At 45.3% G+C, this 27,563-nt stretch overlaps 1 protein-coding gene across 9 annotated transcripts in view; it reads right to left on the reverse strand.

The window, feature by feature from the left end:
• LOC310752562 (rap1 GTPase-activating protein 1-like) overlaps positions 1–27,563 on the reverse strand; it is a 48,025-nt gene that overhangs the window by 4,822 nt on the left and 15,640 nt on the right. For all 9 annotated transcript variants that reach the window (XM_083593201.1, XM_083593206.1, XM_083593205.1 and 6 more), the window contains exons 2-18: positions 26,203–26,296; positions 25,203–25,238; positions 22,451–22,498; positions 21,168–21,206; positions 19,865–20,056; positions 17,915–18,018; positions 16,809–16,887; positions 16,325–16,378; positions 16,156–16,239; positions 15,074–15,174; positions 14,625–14,754; positions 14,032–14,187; positions 11,327–11,398; positions 10,415–10,501; positions 8,988–9,122; positions 6,315–6,476; positions 2,070–2,173 (exon numbers count right to left, since the gene is read on the reverse strand). In XM_083593201.1, coding sequence (XP_083449327.1) covers positions 2,070–2,173; positions 6,315–6,476; positions 8,988–9,122; positions 10,415–10,501; positions 11,327–11,398; positions 14,032–14,187; positions 14,625–14,754; positions 15,074–15,174; positions 16,156–16,239; positions 16,325–16,378; positions 16,809–16,887; positions 17,915–18,018; positions 19,865–20,056; positions 21,168–21,206; positions 22,451–22,498; positions 25,203–25,220 — 1,565 coding nt within the window. In that variant the 5' untranslated portion in view covers positions 25,221–25,238; positions 26,203–26,296. The remainder of the gene's footprint in view (positions 1–2,069; positions 2,174–6,314; positions 6,477–8,987; positions 9,123–10,414; positions 10,502–11,326; positions 11,399–14,031; positions 14,188–14,624; positions 14,755–15,073; positions 15,175–16,155; positions 16,240–16,324; positions 16,379–16,808; positions 16,888–17,914; positions 18,019–19,864; positions 20,057–21,167; positions 21,207–22,450; positions 22,499–25,202; positions 25,239–26,202; positions 26,297–27,563) is intronic.

The following is a 27,563-nucleotide window of genomic DNA, read 5'->3' on the forward strand; positions in this document are numbered from 1 at the left end:
CTTAGCCCAAATCTCAATTATGGTGAACAGGCCAATTTAACAGGTCAGAACTAAAACGTATTTTATATACATTTCAGACCCATGATACTGCATGATGAAGAATCTTGATTGGCAGAAACAACGGTTTTTAGGTTTAGCTCACTTAGAATTCCAACTGAAATGCACTCTAATCATGAAAAGAAAGATTTAAGCAGAGATATAGGCTGTGTGTACTCAAATTTGCAAGAAAGTAGGTTGGTTCCTTCTATCTACATATATAGCACAGGTTTGACAAATATGCAGGGCACATCAGATTTCACTTTCAAGATTTTAGCTCTGCTCATTCTGAGGAGGACAGGAGCTTTAAAGGCCAAAAGTCTTGGGAGAGGATGGCCGCTCCAGCTGTACTTTGCAGTCTCCAGAATAAAGAATCACCAGGTCATTCTGCATATAACTTAAGAGTAGGTTGGCTGGTTATGCACTGCAAAAAAATGAGAACAAATCTACAGATGGTAATTCACATGTATAAGTTGCAAATTTAGAAATAATTGCTGAAATTTAAATAGAATTGCAATACAATCTCACCCTTAGGGGGAAAACATCAGGAGAATGTCTAGGTGCTGCTATCACTGGGCAACTTCATGGCTCCTGGTCCCCTTTTTTCTGATTCCTTATCTTTAAACCAGATTTGGACCAGACAGACAGCAAACGGAGGAGACCTTGCCCGCCCAAGACACATGGGGGCATCTCCTGACAACGTTTGGTTCTTTTAGCTTTAATGGTCCTGTCAAATTTTACTGGAGCAGCAGGATAAAGGGTGTGGCACAAAGAGGGAGGAAGGAAACACACTTACCTGGGGAGTAAATAACCCTTAACCCACAACTGAATGGGACTCACTTCTGAGTAGATATGGGGATTGCACTGTTAAGTAGACTTCAGACACTGTCAGCAGATGAATCACAAATTATGCTAGTAAGTGTTTAATAAGTGGTTTCAATTGTTGCTCTAGCTTCCATGATGGCCTAAATGTACCACCAAGGAGGGTGACACTTGCAGTGATGGGACTCAGCAGCAGACAGTTTGTAAGGGACAGGGCAGGATTGGGTCCTGTCCTTCCTCCCAATCAATGGTCCTTTGGCAAAACTGAAGTTGTGGGATTTTCATTTTTTATAGAGCAAGACAGAGCAATACACACCTAAAATACTCTTTGTTCTGAGTGCATGAACTGCTGACGATGGCTAAGGTTTAACAACTGTCACTACCTCTTCCATTGGACTTAAATATTTCTGCCTGAACTTCTGCCTGTACTGGAGCATGACATACTCAATCCTATTGTCCTGTTGGTGGTTTTCACCAAATCCGATGAAACAATGAGGTAAACAAAATGGGTGCAGGTAGCACTGGGAAGGATGCCTCAATAATACTACCTTCACCTCTCTTCCAAACAATCCTCTGTCTTTGACATGTGCCTATGGCTCAAGGCACGTGGTCCTTCCTCTCTGCCATTCTTCCCTTGAGTCTTATCCAGTGTCTCCATTTAGGCTTCAGTTTCATCATCCCCCCCCACCCCCATCATAAGTTCGGTTCCCCACAATTCCACATCAGTTTGTGATTATTTGTTGTTGTCGAAAAACCAGTTTGTATGTAAATGGAATTTCAATGGAATTTTATGAAAATGCACCAGAATTTTATGAAATTTTAATGGAATTATGAAAATGCACCAGAATTTTAATGGAATTTTATGAAAATGCACCGGAATTTTACGGCAAAATCCCCCTAATATACACATTTTTTGCAAAGCAATTTCCCCTAATATAAAGCATTTTTGCATGTTCTTTTCATTCATGCACTCATACGCACACTTTAGCCCCTCAGGCTGTGTATTTTTGTGCACACTACTTGGACTGGAGAACGTCATTGCAAAGTCCAGAGGTGCGCAAATTTTAAGGGATAGCTGTGCTTTGGTCTGCCTTTTGTTAAGGAAAGTGCTGAATAGGTAAGCTAGCCTATAGATGCAAACCAAATTTCTCCGCCATCCCTAGCCATCCCTCTCCCTCTAGTCCTCCAAGTCCCTATAGCCCAGTCCGTACCTTTTCTCCTCCTGGATGTTCTCAATGCCAATTGCACTACTGCGTCGGCCATTGAAGCGGCTACCTCGGTTGCGTGACGGGCTTCTCCCAGGTAGGGCAAAGGACTAGAGGGGAGGAAAGGACAGTAGGAAAAAAAGAGAGACAGAGGAGGAGGAGGATGTAGAAAAGGCAAGAGCTGGAGGGAGGATGGAAGACTGGGCTCCAGAGCCTGTCCTTGCATTGCTACCCCATGCTAACAGTTGCAGCCTGTCCAGAGAGTCACAAGGTGCCCAAGCATGATGTGGGAGCTGTCAAAGTTGGACAAATAGGGGATGAGCCAAGAGAGAGAAAGAGCAACACACATATGAGAGAGAGAGAGAGGGAGGGAGAAATGGAAAGATCGGTAGACAGAAATGCATGTGTGAAAGAGCAACAGGGGGAAATATAGACTCGGAAAAGCACAAGGTAAAGCCATGTACAGCCCCAGAGGGCTAAGCTAGACATTACAGTGGTGCCTCGCAAGACGAAATTAATTCGTTCCGCAAGTTTTTTCTTCTTGCGAGTTTTTCGTCTTGCGAAGCACGGTTTCCCATAGGAATGCATTGAAAATCAATTAATGCGTTCCTATGGAGACCGCATTCAGACCAGGTCTGGGGACAGTCTGTCCCTGGACCTCTTCTGAAGGCTGGCGGGGGGAGAAGGACTTTTCTCCCCACCGCCAGCCTTCAGAACAGCCTTCTGAAGGCTGGCGGTGGGAAGAAAAGCCCTTCTCCCGCCGCCAGCCTTCAGAAGAGTTCCCCCAGGGCTGCCTAGGCTGCGGATAGCAGCCTGCTGCCCCGCGCGAGGGGCGCTCTGCTTCAGAGCGCCCCTCGCGCGGGGCAGACATTCGCAGCTTGGGGAGCCCTGCAGGACTTCCCCGCAGGGCTCTCCAAGCTGCGGATAGCAGCCTGCTGCCCCGCGCGAGGGGCGCTCTGAAGCAGAGCGCCCCTCGCGCGGGGCAGCAGGCTGCTATCCGCAGCCTAGGCAGCCCTGGGGGAACTCTTCTGAAGGCTGGCGGCGGGAGAAGGGCTTTTCTTCCCACCGCCAGCCTTCAGAACAGCCTTCTGAATGTTGGCAGTGGGGAGGAAAACCTTCCTCCCACCGCAAGTCTTCAAGACAGGTCCGGGAACAGAGGAGAAGCGCTGCGTGCCTTCTCCTCTGTTCCCGGACCTGTCCTGAAGGGTTGCGGTGGGAGGAGGGCTTTCCTCCCCACCGCCAACATTCAGAAGGCTGTTCTGAATGTTGGCGGTGGGGAGGAAAAACCCTCCTCCCACCGCAAGCCCCGGGAACAGAGGAGAAGCGCTGCGCGCCTTCTCCTCTGTTCCCGGACCTCCCACCGCAAGCCTTCAGGACAGGTCCGGAACAGAGGAGAAGGCGCGCTGCGCTTCCCCGCTGTCCCCGGAGATTTCCCTATGGGCTTTCGTCTTGCGAAGCAAGCCCATAGGGAAATTCGTCTTGCGAAGCTGCTAAAAAATCGGAAACCCCTTTCGTCTTGCGGGTTTTTCGTTTAGCGAGGCATTCGTCTTGCGGGGCACCACTGTACAGTAAATGTGACCTGCTGCCCAAAATGGAACCCATCACATCTCCTCCCTCTGTTCCAAAAGAGTTTTCCTCCCTACATAATTAGCAGCTGAAGATCTGGAGCGATGTGGGATGCAGCTTCTACCAGGGATGCCAAAGTGTGTGCCCAGGGGCTGGGATTAAACATCTAAAGGCAGTTTCCAGCACTAGCTGTATGTTTACTCCAATATCTAAGGTAAAGGTAAAGGTACCCCTGCCCGTACGGGCCAGTCGTGTCCGACTCTAGGGTTGTGCGCCCATCTCACTTAAGAGGCCAGGGGCCAGCGCTGTCCGCAGACACTTCCGGGTCACGTGGCCAGCGTTACAAGCTGCATCTGGCGAGCCAGCGCAGCACACGGAAACGCCGTTTACCTTCCCGCTAGTAAGCGGTCCCTATTTATCTACTTGCACCCGGGGGTGCTTTCGAACTGCTAGGTTGGCAGGCGCTGGGACCGAGCAATGGGAGCGCACCCCGCCGCAGGGATTCGAACCGCCGACCTGACGATCGGCAAGTCCTATATCTAGGACTTGGCAACTCCAATATCTAGCTTAGCCCAAAAAGGAAGGGAGAAAAAAGGAAAGGTGGGGAAGTATAGAGCACCCCCTTTCCTTACATTTCTTTGGCATTTCTCCTACTTCCAGCAGATGGTGGGTATCACCTTTTCCCTGCAGAATTCCCCAAAGGAGACAATGTCTTTCCTGGCTTCTCCGGACATGGGAGGATGGATTCACCTAAAGGAGCCTTGCACAAACACTTCTGCTTGTGCAATGGGGCTTCCATCCCTTCCTAAATGCCCCCAAAATTGGCTTGAGGGGTTGTGAGAGCCCCCATAACAGCACATGGGAGGGAATGCTTGTGTATTCATCATGGTGTGACACTTGAGTTCCATCCAGTGCTTGGAAAACCTGCTAAATCCCCGGCAGTGATCGGGGAAAAGAAGAAATGAAAAGCTACATCACAAATACAGCTTTCTGAAGTGCCATATTTAGAGTGCTGTCGAATGAGCCGATTAAACCTGGGCTGGGGAACCTGTGGCTCTCCAGATGCGCTAGTCTACAACTCCCATCATTCTTCACCATTGGGCTACACTGGCTGGGATTGATGGGATCCCACCCCTGGATTAAACACTAAACTGCTTGCTCCAAACCATACAATGCACTCACATCCGACTGAGAATTTTGATACCGTGAGAACGGGCTTAAGATGTAAGCCACATCTACTTAGATATCTACTTTGCCAACTTCTTCTAGTCATGCCAGAGGAACCTCAGCGCAGAAGGAATTCACTCTGTGCCATGCTTCTTATCACCAGGGGAGTTGGGCATGTATGGCTCAGGGATAGCAGAACATATGCTTTGAATGCAGAAGGTCCCAGGTCAAGTCTACAGCATCTCTGGTGGCTGTGCTGGTCTCACCTTGAGCACTCACTTGAGAATGAAAATTCACATAAGCGTGCTTTCCACACTATAACTGCAACTCCAGACTCTCTCGAAAATGGCCTTCTCATCACGTGCCTTCAGTGCCTGTGCAAAGGACTGAATGCCCACTTGGACAATCAGAGGATGCCCTGAACTAGAGCAGCACCAATGCACTGGTAACATTAATGCCAAGCAAAGGAACAGCCACTAATGCAACACTTCTAGCTATTAGTTCTTTCATTCCAGACACCGCTCCATCTCAACCTGCCATGCAGTCCATCACTGAACAGTCAAGTCTTGGCAGACAAAACTAACTTGCTGCAGATTCCCACCAAGCGGTCCATAGTCAGGAGGTGAGCATACTTGGGTAGAACAATCCTAAGTAAGGTCAGCAGTATGCTCTACCCAACAAACACACTGTCCTAAATCTCTCCAGCCATCAACAAGGTGGTGGGAGAGGTTCTATAAGCGGGCTTTTATGGAATCTTCTTTAGTTCCCTCAAAATTAAAATTCAGTCTAGTTTCAGGCCTGTTTTTGGCACATAAACCACCCTTGTCACTCCAAAGAATAACCAGTGCCGAGAGAGGAATGCCAAGAATGCAACTTCACTAATTCTCCTGGGTCTCTCAGTAGCTTTTGGAATCACTGAACATTGTACCCCTTATGGATAACCTGTTCTGTGTTAGGAATCGGTGGCATAGGGTTTTGGGGGTCCCATTCCTGCCTTGGGGACTGATTCCACAACTGCTGCAGGAGAACTACTGCTCAGCATCAATGCTAAAGGGTCCCGAAGGGATTCATCTGGTCCCCAAGACCAAACATGAAATGTCTACGTGAAATTTCTGAGGCTATCATCAGCATTTTTTACTCCTCTGTAAAAGTTCTTATATTCCACCCACTCACAAAAATCATCAAGGCAATGCTCAGCAATTAAAAAAACCAATAGCACAATTTATTCAGATTCTCCCTAAATGCTTTCCCTGTTCCTCAAATTGTTTTCAGAGTCAGAATCGGCAAATGAATAGAATCGGGTCTCAGAGGAACAGGATAGGGAAATGAACATAGAGAGATGGGGTGGCAGGGAGCCCAACAGAAAATAGCCACAAAACACGACCAAGACAAGGAGACATTAATAGCTGGAGACAGATAATGTTGAAGAGCAGCGGGTTCACAGTAGTAGGGGATAGTGGCAAAGGACTGAGTACATGCTGGTCTCCACCCCATGACGCCACCTCCCCAATACCTTACCGCAGCAATAGCCTTGGTGCCTTCGGCGACACTCTGGTTGAGGGCAAGGCCAGCAGTAGCTGGGCGATTGGGTGGAGTTGATGGCTGCTGCTGCTGGTGGTGCTGCTTCCTCATGGCTATCCCCATGGTATCCAGGCTCTGGCTACGGCCCCGGATCACCCGCTGGAGAGAAGGGCAACAGGGAGACAGACACGTTCACAGACACACAAAAGGACATCATGAAGAGCACTATAGGATGTTGGTGGGCTGGGTGGAAGGAAGCGGAGGGAACAGGCATGAGCTCAGAAACGCCTCGCTTCCTACAGGACTCGGGCAGACAAGGTGTTGTTTCCAAGCGGACAGAACTCGCTTCTGCTAACCTAACCCACAACCTCCTGAAGAGCTCTCTCATAAAAACCACGCACACGTTGTCCCTAGCCTATGGCACCCCAAAGCACAAGCACCAGGGGGCAGACATTTAATCCTTCAACACAGGCATAGGCAAACTCGGCCCTCCAGATGTTTTGGGACTACAACTCCCATCATCCCTGACCATTGGTCCTGTTAGCTAGGGATGATGGGAGTTGTAGTCCCAAAACATCTGGAGGGCCGAGTTTGCCTATGCCTGCTCCAACACTATTCTTTGGACCTGGCACTGTAGATATGAGCAGAACCACCAACTCACAGAGAAGGTGCAAGAGGATACTGTGGTCAATGGCATCAAAAGCTGCTGAGAGATCAAGCAAAAGCAGCGAGGCTGCACTCTCCCTGTCCCTCTCCTGAAGAAGGACATCCATCAGGATGCCTAAGGCCATTCTGTCCTCAAACTGGACCTAAACCCAGACTGAAAGGGGTCAAGATAACCAGTTCCTTCCAATGGTGTCTGCAGCTGGACGACCCTCTCAAGCACCTTATCCCAAAAAGTGATCGGGTGGTAGTCCGATATTAGTGACTGGTCCATAGTCATCAAAGTTCCTCAGGGTTCAAACAGGGCTTCTTCAGGAGTTGCTGCATCACTGCCTCCTCCAGGAGCTCAGGTACTTCAGATGAGTCATGATGGCCAGATGTTGAGCACACATGTGGGCCAAACCACTGCAAACACCTTGCCCACGTCCTCAAACCTCATCAGCTGATCCCACAAGATTGGGCAAGATGTTGTGTTGGACACCTCACCCAGCTCTGTAACAATGGTAGCATTCAGCTCAACAGCTGGTGATTTTATTCTCAAAGCCGCTGGCAAATATGTCACAGCTGGCACTCTATTCCCAGTGACAGGGGTTGGCAGCCCCCTTAGCACATCTCTGCTGGCTAGCTACTCAAAGGTGTGATGGGGTAAGCAAATTAAGTCTTTGCAGTAGGCACAACTATGTGCTCTAGCACACCTCTGACCGACTTTGCATTGGATTGTATGCCATTGTACTCTAGACTTCATTTATCCTGTTTCATGGCTTGGAGAGCTATAGACACCCAGTGAGCTCTCCAGGCTCCACAATTTTGGAAAATGAACTCAGGAGTAATTGCGTCACCTGCTCAATGCATCTCACTATTCCACAGCAACACTGAAGCTCAACAGGACCGCCAACCTTGGCTTCTGAAAAATCCTCCCAAGCATTCCAGAACCCCTTGGATTCCATATGCCTCTGGGGGTAGACCATCCTAATGGCAGAGAGGGAATGACACTACAAGACCCAACTTTGCCAGATAATGGTCTGACCATTAAAGGTAAAGGGACCCATGACCATTAGGTCCAGTCGTGGCCGACTCTGGGATTGCAGCGCTCATCTCGCTTTATTGGCCAAGGGAGCCGGCATACAGCTTTCGGGTCATGTGGCCAGCATGATTAAGCCACTTCTGGTGAACCAGAGCAGCGCACAGAAACGCCGTTTACCTTCCCGCCGGAGTGGCACCTATTTATCTACTTGCACTTTGACGTGCTTTTGAACTGCTAGGTTGGCAGGAGCTGGGACTTTGAAACAGGAGCTCACCCCGTCACGGGGATTCGAACCGCCAACCTTCTGATCGGCAAGTCCTAGGCTCTGTGGTTTAACCCACAGCGCCACCTGCGTCCCTTGGTCTGACCATTACAATGGGGTTAATTCAACCCTGCCCCCACAACATCTAGAGTACCACCAACCATCATACCTTGAGGTAAAGCCTAAATCAAGGCTTTGTCCTTAGTATGGACACCGAATTATCCCAGAAGCAATGTACTGAGGTTGTCCAACACCACATTACAGACCACCTCAGCCAGCATAGTGAGGTATACTGTTGAGCAGCAAGGTGGCCAGTTTACAAGGCACCAACTGTAGTCCCAATCTGCCCTGCCCCAAACCTGTGGCTGATTTCCCCTCCTCTGCAGGTAGCCTGCTGGCATCTGTTCTCTGAAAAGCAAATATTGACAGCTGCGTAGGATGGTGGCTAAGACACTAATCTACAAGCTAGGAAGTTCCTTCTTTTGGTAAGCTACCATCTCTGAGCCACCTGCACCCCCTGGCAATTTCTAAAATACAGAGATAATGCTATAGACCTACCTCTCAGAGCAGTTGTGGGGATGACTAAGATAATGTATGTGAAATACCTCCAATGGACAAAATGCAAAGTATTATTACAATATTCACCAGAGCAGCATGAAATGGGAAAATGCAAAATCACACCGGAAGAGAGATATTAAGCATCACCTATTCCCTCTCTCACCTTGAAATTCTCAAAGAAGCCGCCACCCCCATTCTCCATTTTGTCATCATCGCCAGAGGCCAAGCCCATCATACTGCGGCTACGAATCTGCAACTCCTCATAAAGGCTCTCCAGGAGGGCACTGCGGGTACGATCCTGCTCCAGAAGCAGAGAAGGAGAACACGTTTCAAAAAACAAATAGGATAGAAGCAGGGAAGGGTGCACGCTTAATCAGAAAGGAAGAAAGATCTGGCTGAGTGACAGAAAAGAAAGCAGTTCTATATGTGGGTAAGTTACATAATCAACTGGATCCTAGAGCTTCACTAGCTCTATGGACTCTCATTAAAGCATGAGACTCAATCTCAGGCTTGTGGGTTCAAGCCCCACGTTGGGCAAAAAGAGATTCCTGCATTGCAAGTCGTGACCCTCAGGGTCCCTTCCAGCTCTAAAATTCCATGATTCTAAGTGGATGTGATTAACCAATTTTAATTTGTTTTTGCTCCCAAGGGAATATTTAACATCAGCTACCTAAGGGGGCTTCAGAGACCCCAGGGAACTTTTGGAGGCTAAATAGTTAATCTCTTATCTGGTGGCACTGAGTACCTTAAATAGGGAATGGGAGGGTACAAGAGAGGAGTACACTCTGTTGTGGCCAGGTCTCCCCCAAGGTGACCCAGGGTGGCTAGAATGTGGTTGTCACACTTACATAGTGTGCTTTTCATTCTATTGTAGGAGTTTCAGTTCCAATTAAAAGTGTAATTTTGAGTTTAAAGTCACCAGGAGGAATTACCCTTCCCCTCCCCATGCAACAGCTGCAGTATAGAAAGTCCTAGGTTGGATTTAGACATCACCTTGCCAACAAAGGTCCGTATAGTTAAAGCTATGGTTTTCTAGTAGTGATGTATGGAAGTGAGAGCTGGACCATAAAGAAGGCTGATCGCTGAAGAATTGATGCTTTTGAATTATGGTGCTGGAGGAGACTCTTGAGAGTCCCATGGAGTGCAAGAAGATCAAACCTATCCATTCTTAAGGAAATCAGCCCTGAGTGCTCACTGGAAGGACAGATCCTGAAGCTGAGGCTCCAATACTTTGGCCACCTCATGAGAAGAGAAGACTCCCTGGAAAAGACCCTGATGTTGGGAAAGATGGAGGGCACAAGGAGAAGGGGACGACAGAGGACGAGATGGTTAGATAGTGTTCTCGAAGCTACCAGCATGAGTTTGACCAAACTGTGGGAGGCAGTGGAAGACAGGAGTGCCTGGCGTGCTCTGGTCCATGTGGTCACGAAGAGTCGGACATGACTAAACGACTAAACAACAACAATTGATTGTTGAACCTGCATTTCATTTCACATCCTGTCATTGATCACCAATATGTTACTTCCTGGTACTCATACCAATATTTGCTCTTTAAGATATATGAATGCAAATACAAGTAAACTGACTCACCTCCAGCTTAGCAAATTTCTCAGCATGGTAGCAGCTGTGCTCTGCATTTATAAGCTTTGCCAGAAGAAATTCACGGAACTCTGTGCCCTGTCAGAAGGAGGAGAATACTCATAGCATTTAAGTCTTACAAGACCCTTTCTTATAGATATATCCAGAACTGTTTTGGTGCCACAAAGGATAGTGATGAAGGTTCTAGGATACTTCTTTGCAAGCTAATACTTAAGATTGCATGTTGATACCAAAGCATAGGAACAAACACAGATACAAGAATATTCCTCTATTCACCTCAATGGGTTGCACTGTAGAGGTGAAGAATACATTCAAATTAACCACGTGGGACTGTATCCCTCTAAAAACTCATGATTTCCTAAATGCCCTCCCAGTTCCCAAGGAAAAAAATCCTTTACAGTATGTAGACATAGGAAATGAAGGCTATCTTTTGCTATGGTGCTTTAGCTTTTGACAGGCAGGGAAATCTATTACATATGGATTTATTTAAAGAGGCAATCCCTCATTTCCTATTTATAGAGACCAAGTAGACTATGTTGTACTACAATTTTTCCGAAAATGCATATTAATCCTCTTAGCTGATGAGTACTGATACTAGAAGGTGCTTAAGCTGAAACTGGCAGCATCTATTTTAGGTGCTTCTGAACATATTAAATGACAACGGTGGCAATATTGGGAATGCTAGAGCCACATCTAAGAACACAAGCTGAGCTGGAAAAATGGCTTCCAGGTCATAGGTGCTACAATATTTTAGAGCCCAGGCTGTCACAAGTTTGGGGCTTTTCCAGCCCTAGGTAGTTACACATTCAAAGTTTCATATAAATAGATCGTAATGTAGGAACCATTACCAGAATTCCACTGCCCTTTAAGCCTTTATTTTTTTTTTCCTGGCTGCACACAAACCTTTTTGAATATTGCTGGATTTGGCAGAGAAGGCCCAAAGAAAGGGACGTCATCACGGGCTGTAACAGAAACCTGCAACCATCAGAAGGGACAGAGTGGTTTTAGAGTACAGACAGAATGACAACTATGCAGGGTCTCTGCAGGTCTGCAGCCTTAGGATAATATTAAAACATTGTCAGATTTAAACTGCTGTCTGATGAAACTGCTAATCAGCGGAGAGCACAAAAGATATGGGATGTTAGAAACATCTCATATACAGCCACACACACACACACACACACACACACACTCGTTTATAACATTGCAAAAATGCAAATAAATGCACATTAGTACATTATATTCCAGGTGAGTATAATCATTGCAATCATAGTATTCTTCCTTTTTCGACTAACAAAATACATAAAAGCTATTTCCATAGTTATTCTTACTACCTTTCCTATATTTCCAATACATTAAACACTTGCATTATTTTACCAATAAATATCACATAAAAACTAATTACTATATTTTCCTGCTGTGTTCTTATTTGTTTAATTTCCCCTCAACAATAGACCTGGATTGGCTGACTCCAGCACCTTGTTATTATAACATTGGATAAATAAACTCAATTTCTTTACAAACATATTTTCGTGGTGTCTTCCTTCTCTAACAAATCAAATTTGTTAGCTTAACCATTCATGCCATGTCCTGGATTTTAGTTAGCCAGTGATCTATAGAGGGACAGCAAGCACTTTTCTAGTTTGGGCATAGTATCATTCTTGCTGCAGTTAGCAAAAAAAAAAAAAACCCAAAGAACAAACCCCAACCATTTACAAATATTCTTATTGAACTCTATCCTTAGGCTAACTGAATATTACTAGTGCATCTCTTAGAAGGTCATAACCTGGGTTATTTTTTTTTATTCCTTCCATAACTGAATCCCAGTATATTTGGTTTAGGAATATGTCTACATGATATAAAATATTTGCTCCAGGGTTATTTGGAGGAAGCCATGTGATTTAAGGGTAAGGCATGGATGCGACCTCAGTCTGCTTTAAAGTGGCAAATTAAAAGTAGGTGACCTGAAGCAAGAACTGCATATGTGCCCTGCTTTCTCTTGCAAAGTACCTCTTCAGCAGCCTGCCTCATCTCTGCTTCTTGCCCCCCCGCCTGTCCTGCCTCTGCTTCTGGACTGCTCTCTGCCCCAGCCTCTTCCTGCTCACTAAACCCTGTTACCTCTTAGCTTCCAACACTTCCTCCTAGTCTGCTTCTTCTGCTCTCTCTGACCACTCATCGCCATCCCATCATCAATCTCCTGGCTCTGAGCCTTCTTCCCTTGGGGTTTCCCCAGCCAGTGCCTCTGCCGTTAAACCAGACCATGACATCACCTTAACACCCACTCCTGTTATTTATTCGAGTATTTGTCCAGGTTGCTAATATAGCACTGAAGTTAAACTAAAATGCTTGTCATTATCTGGGTTGCTTTAGTTGACTTTCCCAAGTCATTGTGCTGCTTGGACACTTGATCACCAGTAGGAGTCATTGCTACCAGGAGTGTCACTTGTGTACACTAAGGTTCATGTGTACTTACGCATGGATAAGAGAGGGAAATGCACACCCTTCAAAGCGTCAGAGAATGATACAACTCCTTATCAGAAAAAATACACAGAACAATAGAGGACTAAAGGACTGGAGCCTCAGTTCTGCGTGTTTTAAGACTTAAGAAGTGATAGGGTGAAATTTCACCTTGACTCCTGTTCTCTTCCAGCGGGAAGAAAAGTAAACCACTTTGAGGTTTTTGATTAACTAGTGAGTAAATTCCGCTAAAATAAGTAAGTAAATAAAAGAGGTACTGGCAAGAGACTGGCTAGTGCTCCACAATTTATCCCCACTGTAGCCAAGGAATAGAGAACTAATGCAAAGTTAAAAGAAAAAAAGAAGTGGGCTAAGATTTAAAGTGCTGTAGCGCTATACAGGAGGGATAGGAAACCCTTTTCAGCCCAAGAGATATATTCCTTTCTGCACAACCTTCCATGGGCCACATGTTGGGGCGGTCGGGTAGCAGGGCTAGCGGCTAAAGTGGGCACAGCAATAACTGTTATTTTTTACCTGTGTACAGTAGGCTAGTTTCTAGGCACATTTAGACACCCCTCTCTATCCATCTAGGGGGCAGCGGGTGGCGCTGTGGGTTAAACCACAGAGCCTAGGACTTGCCGATCAGAAGGTCGGCGGTTCGAATCCCCGCGACGGGGTGAGCTCCCGTTGCTCAGTCCCTGCTCCTGCCAACCTAGCAGTTCGAAAGCACATCAAAGTGCAAGTAGATAAATAGCTACCGCTCCGGCAGGAAGGTAAACGGCGTTTCCGTGCGCTTCTCTGGTTCGCCAGAAGTGGCTTAGTCATGCTGGCCACATGACCCAGAAGCTGTATGCCGGCTCCCTCGGCCAATAAAGCGAGATGAGCACCGCAACCCCAGAGTCGGTCACGACTGGATCTAATGGTCAGGGGTCCCTTTACCTTTACCTCTATCCACCAATGAGGCAAGCAAGAAGCATTAGCACTCAAGGAAGGTGCAAAGCAGGGCCAGTGCGAGGTGTGGCTGGGAAGGGGGTGTGGCTTGGGGAGATTCCCAAGGGCCAGCCAGAGGAGCCTAGAGGTTTGCTACCCTTGCAGCAGAACTCTCTTGCACTCGTCGTGAAAGTAGCAGAGTATTGACCGAGTGGACTTACCTTGTAGAGAGTCTCCCCCAGGGCGCTGTGGTGGAGCTGCACGACCACGTAGGAATGCAGGAAGTTTGATGCAATCATGTCGGGGACAAAGGGAGTATTTTTGTCCTGGAAGACAATGGCCACGATATCGTTCCCAATGTGGCGCTTCCGCTGAAGCTGGAAGGGAACACGCAAGGGAACATGTTAAGAGGGGAGTTGGGCTTCCCAAATGCAAGCTGCCCAGCTTGGCCACTCAAGTCCACAGCAACCACCCCAATCTTAAACTCCAATCCATTTTAAACTGTCAACCCAAGCAATCCCCAGACCAGATTATGGCCTCTTCTTTCCAATCACAAATTGCTCCAACAACCTTCCCTTTGTCACATCAACCCTAAAGTAGCTACCTGTCTGTTGCCATCACTCTAGAGCAGCCTTTCTCAACCTGTGGGTCCCCAGATGTTGTTGAACTACAACTCCCATCACCCCTAGCTAGCAAGGCAAGAGCTCAGGGATGATGGGAGTTGTAGTCCAACAACACCTGGGGGCCCACAGGTTGAGAACCGCTGCTCTAGAGGCTTATTCAATACTGTGTCCTCCATAGGTCCCCACGGTACCTGTTGGGCATCTCCCTCTGTGAAGGGCAACATCGTAGAGACATGGAACATGATCTCTTTGCCCCGGAAATGTGTGTAGATAGACTCAGATCCTGTTTGACCTCTAGTAACATCCAAGCCACCTCGGAACCTGGCCAGCATAAGGCAAGAAGGAGAAGGAGAGAGGAGAACAGGCAGAAGAAGAGATACCATGAACAACGGTAGCAGCTTTATCAAAGGCAGAAATACAATTCACAGAATGAATTGTGGTAAATGGTGTGTGCAGTGGTGTGTGAAAGAGGGTAGGAGGCCTAGAACTTCCTGGTGGTGCTACTGCCACTTCCCAGGACGAGACCAGACAGGGCCACTGCTATCTGCTGCTATTAAGGCGATGCAAGAGTCTCTGAAGGAAAAATGGGCCAAGAAAGACAACTTCCAAACCATTAGGTTTTTACAGCTGAAGTACTCACCCACGGAAATCCTGCAACTGGATCCTGTCTCCAAGGATATCCAAAAACTCTAAGAAGCCCAGACTCTCTTCAGTATTACTGAAGACTTCTTCCTCTGTGGTCTATATGAAAGGAAACAGAAAACTGAAGGCCGCCATTTCCTATTCGAGTTCTTGACCTATCGTGGAGTCCAATAGCCAGTACAATAAAGGTCTCTTTTGCACATGTGTGTGCATATGCACAAACACACACACAAAAACAAACAAACAAACAAACAAACACACAAAAACAAACAAACAAACACACACACAAATAAATAAATAAATAAATAAACACACACACACACACACACACACACACACACACAAATAAATAAATAAACACACACACACACACACACACACACACTTTCTTTTCACCTTCCTAAAAAAGCCACAATCCCTGTTTGCCAGAGCTGAAGGTGTGGAGACTCTGTGTATCTTTGAGACTAGCAGAAGATAAGCTGAATAGGTTCTGAACAGATATTAGTCAGTGGTGGCCCATAGGCCATAGCCAATCCCCTAAAGCAGGGGTAGGCAACCTAAGGCCCGATGCAGCCCAATCACCTTCTCAATCTGGCCTGTGGATGGTCCGGGAATCAGTGTGTTTTTACATGAGTAGACTGGGTTATTTGTGGGACACAGGAATTCTTCATTTTTCTTTTCAAAATATAGTCCGGCCCAACATATGGTCTGAGGGACAGTGGACCGGCCCTCTGCTGAAAAAGGTTGCTGACCCCTGCCTTAAAGGGTGCCTTTCAGCAGGGACTTAAAGAGACATTTCTCAGGTGATGTCTACAGCTTGGTTTCTCCTCCCTAGTCACTTGCATGACACTTCCAAGAGCTCCCCTTCCCAGTTGCTGAAGCCAGAGGGAGGATGGGGGGGGGAGGACAAAGCGGGGAGATGATTAGCCAAAAAGAGTGATGATGTACCAGAAAGGAAAAATGGAGGATCACTGGACATGATGGAGGGGAACAAGAGGACATAGGGAAGCTCTGGTCCAGATTCCCCAAATAGCCTATGATAGAAAAGGGCATTGAGTGTGCATAAGAAAAGAGGTTTACCTGCCCAGGTTTTTGGTAGATGACTCCGAACTTGAAGTTATTGCTGATGACATGTTCATCAAATGCAACAATGAGTTGGGAAGCCTAGGAGGTGGAGAAACAGCCAGAGTTAGAAGTAAAAACAGGCAGAGAAAGAGAGAGCTTGCATATGGGGCTACAGCGAGCCTACCTTGGGATAGAGCACTGGAAAGAAGCGGTCAACATTCACATCCTCACACAGCAGCTGCAGGAGGACAAGCAAAAGAGGTTAACACACTTCTAGTGCAGGGACTTGAGGTACCATTTTCACTGAAGCCAATCGGATGAGCCTCAGTTATTTAACATGGCGTGAAAATTCACATTTGCAAATTTAACCTTTCAACAGTCCTGTATTTGCAAGGGATTTGTCACACACACCAATTTATTTATTCTCTAGTTGCTTTCATAGGCTAGCACTCAAGGAATCACAATTGACTAAGTGGGATATAAATTTAAATTTAGGACATAAATTTGAGACTGTTTAACTTATGCTGCCTGGCATGGGTGACTTAACAAAATGGAACCTTTTCTTTGGACAAGTAACTGAAAGGAATCAAATTTGGTTCATCAGAGGATTACAAGGCAAAAATAACCCCGCAAATAACAGTAAAGGTGCTGGACCTGGAACAATGTACCTTTGCCATTTGGACAGCATTGGGAAACTCATTCAGGCAAGAAATAGGAATCAAGTCATGCTTGGTACTGGTTCGAGACCTGCAACAAACAACCAAAATAAATGCTAAGGAAACCAAGCAGCAACAACTCCAGCTTCCCTAGTACAGTGGTACCTTGGGTTACGTACGCTTCAGGTTACATACGCTTCAGGTTACAGACTCCACTAACCCAGAAATAGTACCTCGGGTTAAGAACTTTGCTTCAGGATGAGAACAGAAATCACGTGGTGGCGGTGCGGCGGCAGCAGGAGGCCCCATTAGCTAAAGTGGTGCTTCAGGTTAAGAACAGTTTCAGATTAAGAACAGACCTCCAGAACGAATTAAGTACTTAACCCGAGGTACCACTGTACCCCAAAGTTCACAGTACTTAAAGCCAACAAAGTTATTTTGGCATCTGTGACAGAAAAATCGCACAACCCTTCTCTACGTCCCTTACAATAAAAATACAGTAAATTAAATGGCTAATAATTCCCCACACTTTCATGACACCCAAGATCAGCTGCCTAACAGTGGGGTAGCTTTACACCCAGGAGGGGTCGATACCCTTTGGCAATGCAGCAGGCAATTTTAATTTTATTTTGCCCACTGACTGCATAAATTTTTATTTATTTTATCCACGGACTTCTTTTTATAATTGTTATATATGCTGCAAATAAAGCTTGGTAATCAAGTAGTATATTAAGCAGTAATTTAAGTAATTAAAAAAAAAAATCATTGGGTGCCCCAAATAAGGCTTGTTAGCCTTCTCAAGCATCAACAGTTGTGGACTTTTCCCAAAGCAATCATGAGGGAAATTCTTTTTTTAAAAAGTGTGCTGGAGGCAGTGCTGGGTGGGGTGAGGAAGACAAGCACTTGCCAAATGAATAGTCAAGAGATTATTGGCAGCACCTCCTGCCTATTTTTAAATGTACAGCAATTTTGATTTGCAAACTGTTCTGAAATTCTGGAATTTTATGTGTGTGTGTGAAAAGTGGCGAATAAGCTTAGTTAAGACAGCCATTGAGAGACAGAGAACCACCTGAAAAGTAGAATCATTTCACAAGGTTTGAATCAAAGGGCTGTTTTACCTCAGAAGCAAGCGGAGGTTGTCTTGCTTTTCAACTTGTTCATACTTCACGGAAAGGACCAAGTAGCCCAAAGTTGTGTCACTGGCATAAAAATTGTGATGTTCCTGAGGAAAAGAGATATTGGAATAAGGGATGTAGAAGCAAGAGACTCTTTTCCTGCTCCAGAAGCCACTGGGCACATGTAATATTTTGAATTCTGAACTACCTTGAGGTAATATGAGAGGAGACAAGGGAAGTCCTAGTAGGCTGAATTGGGGAGGAAGGCATTGCCATGTTGCTTTGTATGTAGTAATGCAGGTGTGTGCGCTGAGGGTGTATCATGAGTTCACTGCCTCTCTCCAGCATCACGGACACAATCTTTGAATGCTGGCGGTATTTTCAGGAATATAGCTTCCGCCATTTTTAGGTCATTTTTCTATTTTCCGTGCTTGTCTGTTCCCCATCCATCCCCTTCTGAGCTGACCATACTTAGGATACAATGGATGCTCCAACATGTAGAAACAAGGCTTTTGCCTCCCACTCTTCCACAGTGATCTGTGGTTTTCATAGTACATATAATTATTGTATACCACTTGGATATTTTTAATGAAATTAGTGTTTTCGTAAATAAATTCTTTCATAAGATAGTATTTTATGTTTGGTTCATTTTTATACTGGTTCTAAAATAATGGAATAAAAGGTGTGCCCTTAAGGCACACCTAATTGATTAAAACTGACCCTCATCGATTAATTGACAAAATATTAAATTGCCCAGAAGACACTAGTAATTAACAATTAAACTAGCAAATTACTGTATTTTTCCCCTATTTTGGGGGACTCAGATTTAAGAAAATGGGGGAGATGTATCTGTGTATAAGACGCCCCCTAACTTTTGACATTATTTTTTAGGGGGGAAACCTAAACTTATACATGGAAATATACGGTAATTGTGATGTGTTTGGCACCATTTCTTTGTAGCTTTAGGCAATCACAGAAAATGTTCTTCTTCTACCTGGCCTTTGGCAACTGTACTCAGGTTGTTACTGTTTCCCTAGTTGAAATCTGGTTTTGTTGATATGTATGGTATTTTGCAGTGGGACTGTTTTTCTTTGTTTTGTTTTATTGTACTAGTTTTCTCTACGTGTAACTCACCCTGGGACTTCATGGAGAAGGGCAGGCAATGAATATAATAAATTTTAAAAGCCTGTGTGCCCAATAAAATAATAGTATTTATTTATTTTAAAATATTTTAATGACGCAATTTCATTTAAAAAAAAAATCAAAGCACTTTACAACAAGTGTAATACAATAAAAACCACACAACATTAAAACAGATCACCAGCTGACTATTATGGTAAACATTTTCCTAGACTGTCTGCATAGCCCTGCATGCAAAATAATAATAATAATAATAATAATAATAATAATAATAATAATAATAAAAGTTTTTAGCAAACATTTGGAAGTTAGGGCTTTTCCACACCTCCCCTTGTCCTGTTGCTTTCCTCCAGGGAAAACCGCTCTTTAGCACTCAGTTGGAACAAATGGCAATTCGGGTTTCCCCCAGGTTCCTGTTTGTTCCACTCTATTGCTAAATGGTGGGGTTTCACTTGGAAAGTGGGTAACTTTCAAATGTGAGAACCCCTCAGACCCATGCTTTCAAGGCACGGCACAAGTAGAAGTATGGACAAGTCCATAGTTCAGAAGGTGCCTGCTGTATGTCCTAAGCAGTGGGACACAAAGACTGAAGTTTCATCTTCATGCTGACGTCAAATAAGCCTCACCAACTCAAGGGACAACCAGAAACACTCCTTCAGATGAGCTCAGTGATCTAGCTTAGGATATAAGGGTTCAGGTGACCCCCTAAGTTACCCAGGACCCAAGTTGTTCAGGGCTTTGTAAATGGATACAAGGACCCTGAACCCAGCTCAGTGGCAGATGAGCAGTCAGGAGCTACAGAACTTCTCTTACCTTTCCCAGGAAGTGCTTGCGGTACAACTTGGCTGTTGGGTCACACTCCAGCTTCACTTTGCCACTGCAAGGGGATGGCAGGTCATGCAGTTCTGGGCCTGGGATGGGAAGGTTGTGTGAGGTCCCTTCGATCCAATAGCCCCCAAACTGGGGTAAGATAATGAGAGGGTAGGGCCACCCTCTGCGTAACACCTGTCCAGAAAGAGAGATGTGTTGTAGGATCAGACACGAGCAGAGAATCAAAACAGAACAGATCTTGATCTGTTGAAATCTTTTTTTTTTAAAATAGTTTTTAATTAAAGATTTTCTTTGTTTACAAAAGAACGTGCATTGCCTCTTTTTCAGGTTGTAAACTCTTTTCTACAGATCAGTTACAAATCTTTTCTACAGATCAGTTACATTTTCGGCACAGAAAATTTAAAATGAATCCAATCTATAATTTCACATGCACACACACATCTGAAACAAAAGTAAACCTTCAAAATCAAGTTCATGTTCTATTCTGGTCAGAGTCTACCACAGAAAATGAACTTTCCCCTGTCATCAAAAACATAGCACGAGCACCCAGAGAAGCAAATCAAATATTGATCTTAATAGTAGGACAGGTTCAGGCGGGAAATGACAGGAACTGGTGAAGCCGTTTAAAAAATGGTAGAATGTGGTCTGGCCATCCAGTCACAGCTGCCACCTGCACTATACATTTAAAGCAGTAACATACGACTTTAAACAGTTATATGGCTTCCCCTGTAGAATCCTGAGAACTGCAGTTCCATTAAGGATGTTGCGAATTGTTAGGAGACCCCTAGTGTAGTGTAGTGGTTAAGAGCAGTGGACTTGTAATCTGGTGAACCGGGTTCGATTCCCCGCTCCTCCACATGCAGCTGCTGGGTCACCTTGGGCTAGTCACTCTTCTCTGAAGTCTCTCAGCCTCACTCACCTCACAGAGTGTTTGTTGTGGGGGAGGAAGGGAAAGGAGATTGTTAGCCGCTTTGAGACTCTTTAGGGTAGTGATAAAGCGGGATATCAAAGCCAAACTCCTCTTCTTCTATTCCTCACACAGAGCTACAATTCCTAGAGTGGCTTAACAACCAATCCCTCTTCCCAGGGAACTCAGGAATCAAAAGGAATAGGGGGTCTCCTAACAACTCTTAGTACAAAGACAAATGAAGGCTTGGAGACATTAAATGCTGTCAGTTCAAACTAACACCTGATCCACAATTTGAGGGCGTACGTGAGCCAGCCTCTTTTTTAAAAAAACGAATAAATTTGAACTCAAATCTTGGTTGGTTTTGCTGTGACTCACCTCATGGATGCTTGGGTATGGGATGTACTCCTCTTCTCTCTGAAAACCCAAAGAGGTCATATGGGGGTGAGGAGCTGGGGATTATGCAAATTGCAAAGTAATGCATAGGTGTGATGGGATGATGAGCTGCTTGTGCGCGAAATTCTTAGTCCCTCAGAGTTTGGCTAAGTCCACAAACCTCTGTCTGTAACGGAGCTCCTTAAGCATGGCTCCGTCAGTCGCTGGTAGAATCCGACAGTGGGCGTTTACGGAATTTCCTCCAGCATAAAAGCTCCTTAACGGAAACGCGCCTTCTGGACTCTCGGCGCGACAGTTTCCGGCGAGGAGTGGGTGTCCCTATAGGAGGTCCTGAAACCTCCCCACTGTTTTCGCTGGAAGTGTCTCTGAGCCATCCCTCCGACTCACTTTCCCTTGGAGCTCCTTCTCTCCCCCTGCTGGTTCCCTCCTCAGCTGATAAGTCTCTCCCAACCTCTATGAGCCCTTTCGCCTCCTGTTCTTCCGATGGCAGTTCCCTGACAATAGGCTTCCAACATCCTATCACATGCATCCCTGCCTCCTGAGTCCAAATAAGGATAATAATTGGGCCTCCCAGTTCTTCCACCCAAACTATATGCATTTGTGGATAATACAGTATATACCGTATTTTTCGCCCTATAGGACGCACTTTTTCCCCTCCAAAAATGAAGGGGAAATGTGTGTGCGTCCTATGGGGCGAGTGCAGGCTTTTGCTGAAGCCTGGAGAGCCAGAGGGATAACTTTTTTTTTCTTTATTCCCCCCCCAAAAAAAACACTAGGTGCGCCCTATGGGCCGGTGCGCCCTATGGGGCGAAAGATACGGTATATAGATTATGACTATTCCCCCAGCTCCCTGTCTTCCTCATGAAATCCCTCTGGCATTAGCTCTTCCCTATCCTTGCAATTCCCATCTCTTTCATATATATTTGTTACATTAGTTTGGCTCACCTCCTAGTCCCTTATTAGCTCCACAGTTGAAACCTACATAAGTGGAAGGCTGCCATTCACTGATACAGGGACACACTCAAAGCTGCAATTCAGCTGGGAGCAAAGCACACCACACCCCTGCTGTCTTGTCCCTGATTCCCAGCTTGATCATATATGCATAGCCCTATCTGGGCCTCATTGATCCCTCTCTGGATGTTGGGAAACAGCTTTTTATACCATGCATTATAAAGACAATGTGAGGATCGGCTCTTACAGTTGTCATTTTTAGTACTAAAATTCCGCTGGAGGGTTCAGTCGTATAATTGCAGAGCTGAACTGACCTTGAGTGGAGCTGGAAGTGAACACCTTTGCTCATCCAAACGACTTTTCTAGACAGAGAAAAAGGCAGAGTGAAACTGCACAGCCCAGTATGTCTCTCCTTTCCCCTTTCCCCTCCACCTGATGCCAATATCCTGCTTGCTAACCCACCCACCCTTGCAACACAAATTCAGATTTCTGCAGCTGAGAGCAAGATTCTCAACAAAGTTTTAAGTCTTACTCCTGGATATAGCCAAGGTTAAATTGCAAAAAGAGAACAGCCAGCATACCTGTTCTTGCTACTTTTTCATAATAATTAACTGTAGAATATCATCAACACAAACTGAACAAACAACTTCCTTGTTTGAAAAGCAAAAGGATTTGTGCCTCTGGCATACACACCTAGGACACACAAGCCCATTTCACCATTTACATAACAATAGTCCCTCAGTGTGTAGAAGGAGTAAACTAATCAGAAATACGGGTGAATCTGGGAAATAATCACATCATATAGTCTAAAACACTGTAAGCAGTGGGAGAATGGAGCCCCTACACCTCATTCTTATTCTGGCTGAGATCCATTGCTTTAGGAAAGGGAAAGAGCATGATGTTTTGCAACCAAAAGTGCTCCCAAATGTTCCCCTCTCATCCAGGTGTCAGAATCAATCCATGTTCTGCACAGTCCAAATGTAAAGCTAAAGCCTTGCTGTATATAGAGGCATCCATACACACAGGTGTTCCCCATCTAACTGTTTCCGTTCAAGACACCTAGACAGGTATCAGGGTAGTTTTCCAATCCTACCTGGTTACTCCTTTCCTCCTCTTAGACTTGAGGGTTTAAGATTAAAAGGTAAGGTGTGTTCACCCAATTACAGTGATACCTCGGGTTACATACGCTTCAGGTTACACACTCCGCTAACCCAGAAATAGTGCTTCAGGTTAAGAACTTTGCTTCAGGATAAGAACAGAAATCGGGTTCCAGCGGCGCGGCGGCAGCAGGAGGCCCCATTAGCTAAAGTGATTCTTCAGGTTAAGAACAGTTTCAGGTTAAGAACGGACCTCCGGAACGAATTAAGTACTTAACCTGAGGTACCACTGTATCAAGGTAGCAAACACCTTTGCAGTACACTTTTCTGATAAAAACTCTTTTAATTACACAAGCGTACCCTGACATGTAAAACTGCTATGTGTTTTAATCTGTAATTTTAGCTTCTAACAGACCATCGTTTTAACCTTGATCTTTTAACTATATCTGTCTGTCTGTCTGTCTATCTATCTGTTGCTCAGACGCTGTTGGGATTTTTAATTTTTTTTTTTGCAATTAAGCAGAATGCAAGTTCTGTTAAATAAAAAAAGAGAGAGAAAGTTAACACAGCATAACGAGAGAATGCTGAGTTCGCTTTGCTAGCACAAACAGCCGCAGATAGTGACAAAACACAGAGAAGAAAACACAAGCAGGCACGGCAGGTGGCAGGGAAGGGGGATTTCGCTTCACATGTTCCTTACGTCAGAGCTCCTGTGCATTCGTCCTCCGGCACCTAGCAACTAGATAATTGCCAGCTCTTGCCTCACCACCAGCAGTTTGGCGCTGCTGGTTCTCTGACGCAATCAACAAATCATATAGGCTGCGGAGTGCCATTTTTAGTTACTGCCTCTGTTGCAGTTTCTGAGCCAACTGGCAATAGGAACTTAGCCTCCAGCCAGGGGTGGGGCAGAGCAGGGATGCCAAGGCACTCCTACGAAATATTTCATCCCTGGAATCGTGTGGTTAAGTGTATACATCCTTGGCCACAAATGAATGTTAGCTAACAGAAGCTCAGCGGAAAGAAACCCACCCCAGTTGTAACAAGCAGGAGCAAGGTGTTGTAAGAATTCTTAGGTGTCAAATATAAATGAAATGTTCATAAATGTACAAGGCAAACACATACATAAGTATATAAGCCACGTGTCTGACATAGTACAGGAGAGCAAACCTGAAGTCATTCTGACTCTCCCAAACTGATCTCAAATGTTTCTGTTAGGAGAAAGGAAATGGGAAAGGCTCCCCATTGTATTTTGCTTACAAATCCTGTCTTAAGGGTGCATTTGTGTATGAATAGGGTGAGCCTGTGACCTGGATTCAGGAACTAAAGTATTTGCCATCACCAAAGAATGGCCGGGCTGCCCAGGTAAAGCCATCAGTGACCGATATCAAGTATCCTGGCAGACAGGACTTCTGCTGTAGACTGCCTCCTTCTGTGATGTATGTATGATGTTTTAGGGGGGTGGTCTTGGGCTACAGGGTGGGCAATTTCAAAAGTCTATATAAGGGCTTATGCACCATTCATTGTTCTAGGTTCTCTCCTCCCTCCCGACTGTGGTGAGTAGGGACTCTGTTGCAACAGTTAATAAAGATCAGGCTTACTAGCCGCTTTGCTTCGCAATATACTCTGGTTGGCCTCTGTTATTTTCTCCTACCAATAGGGAACTCACTTAAGGACTCTATATGGGCTCTTGGATACCCCATAAGGGAAAAGGAGCAGTTTTTTCTTATAACAAGGGGAAGTGATAAATACATTTTCTGAATGGAGGTAAACAAGACTGGTTAGCAGAAGGTGCTGCAGAACTGGGGGTGGGACAGGACAGGACAGGACAGGACAGGACTGGAATGAGAGACAGCAGGTTTTTACACGACAGCAGTGTTGCAATGGAGGTACAATCTCACAGCAGATTTAATGCATGGAAGGTGAGTCAGCACTAAGAAAGCTGAAACTTGATGGAATAAGCAAACCATACCTGCATTTTTTCAATCATTTCAAACAAATCCACTGCCTGTGAGAAATAACAGGAAATACGAAATGAATTTTCAAGGTCACAAATTTTGACCGAGATCTCTGTAAATGAGACTTTTATTCTTTGTGAAATTATATGCTGCTTAATATTTTGCCCTTTACACATGCCCCAAAACTTGAATCTGCAAGGCTCATCATAAGATTGAGACTTTCTCATCACTGATGTTAAAATAAATACTTATCTTCACTGTTACAGAAATAGGCATGAAAGAAAAACTATTGCATAAACTCTAATTATTCAGAAACCAGACTGAAAAATAGTACTCACATATTCTAAGGTCTTGTGATTTATGAATCTTTCACTTTTTAAAAAAGCAATTCATCAGTATCACCTTTATTATTCAGATAGTAATTTATCTGTTAAGCTGAGGAGGAGTTTCCATAACAGTCTAGAAGTTTTCCCATCTAAAAGCACAACCCTTGCTACTTGTTCTGATCCAACCAGGGGCCGCATGTGTATTGAAAAGGGATTCTCTGTATGTCCCTAGCTGTAGGAGAGCTGCACCAATTAAACAGTTGCGCAATTCACCAGTCCAATTCAACAGTCAGGACCAGGGCTGGCTCAGAACGTTTTGCCACTTCAGGCAAAACAGAAAATGCCACTCCACCTACCGCCGCCACCTCTTCCTCCACAGCTCCCTACGTCTTGCTCCACAGACCTCCCCACAAAGGTGGTGGGGGAGTAAAAGGAGGCTGTAGAGGAGCAGACATTGGAGGGTGGAGATGAGGCAGTGGCAGAGGTGGTGAGCAGCACACTCACTGGAGGCAAGATCTGCTGCGTAAGGCAACTGCCTTACCTCACCAAATGGGCGGGCCGGCCCTAGCCAGGACTACATGCACTCCAGTTGGTTGAGAGAGCTGATTCAGTCCACACCCTTACTCACTGAATACCTGACTGCAAGGATTCTAGTTGTTTTTTTAAGAAGTATTCTGCAGCCTCTTACCTTATTTTGAACAGCTGGATTAAGGGCAGCCTGAGGATCCTGGACAGGTGAATCTAAGGTGTCACTGATGCAGCGCTCTGCCTCATCAGTCCTTCTGCATGAAAAGGAGACAACTCTAATCGGAGCACCATCAAATCCCCAATGTAGCAGGCAGGTCTTCTATCCCTCCCAGATGTTGACACCCACCTTTACTTACAAGCCTAAGAATTGTTATGCTTGCACTTCATAAGACCCTTGGCCCACACTTTCAAAATCAGTGGAGAATGATCATCATATTATATTTCCAAGAAAATATCGCAGCTGACAATGGGTTCAAGACCAAACCGCAAAATCTCAATGATAACTGAGAAATATGACACCCTGTTCCCCCCCCCCGCCCCTGATCAGGCCAGTTAACACAGGTATATGTTTGTAGTATTTTCCACATAAGCTTATGCCAGAAACTCCAGACACAAAACAGTACCAGACTTATCTGCACAGTGAATCAAGTTGTTTTTTTCAAATGCTAACCTAGAAATCCTCTAGCACAGTGTTCACAGTGATTCCTAAGTGATCCTACTTCCATGCTTTTACTTGTAAAATTCCCTCCAGCCTACTGCTGCATTCCACCTTCCATTTTAGTACAGTGGTACCTCGGGTTACATACACTTCAGGTTACAGACTCCGCTAACCCTGAAATAGTACCTTGGGTTAAGAACTTTGCTTCAGGATGAGAACAGAAATCGGGCGGCGGCGGCGCAGCAGCAGCAGCGGGAGGCCCCATTAGCTAAAGTGGTGCTTCAGGTTAAGAACAGTTTCAGGTTAAGAACGGACCTCCAGAACAAAATTAGTACGTAACCAGAGGTACCACTGTACTGGCAGCCAAGCTGCCACATACTATTCCTTCTATCCCTTCAGTGGTTCCTCTGCAGTTTCCTTGTTATGTCCAAATAGGACTCCACACAAACACCTCTCCCGGTCTTCCACCACTTTGACTTGGCTCAGCTAATTCTTGATCCCTTCGGTTACAGCCGAGTATTAGAATAAACCTGAACTACAAGTGTTGTGTTCTGCTTTGCTAAATAAAGGAAAAATCCTAGAAATCACACCGGTAGGTTTTACAAAGGGAAGATGTGAGTTCTGTGAAAGAAAAGCAGGCTTGGAACAATTCCCAAAAGAGAATTAAGTCAACAGACTTCCGTAGCATATAGTTCTTTTGGTGACCTGCTGTTAGCCCAACGGTTCACTATGTGTGTGTATGTGTGTATGTATCTATACGCATCTACAGTGGTACCTTGGTTCTCAAATGTAATCCGTTCTGGAAGTCCGTTCCAAAACCAAAGCGTTCTAAATCAAGGCGCTCTTTCCCATAGAAAGCAATG

The sequence above is a fragment of the Podarcis filfolensis genome (genome assembly GCF_964270895.1).
Source record: "Podarcis filfolensis genome assembly, chromosome: 17".
NCBI lineage: Eukaryota > Metazoa > Chordata > Lepidosauria > Squamata > Lacertidae > Podarcis > Podarcis filfolensis.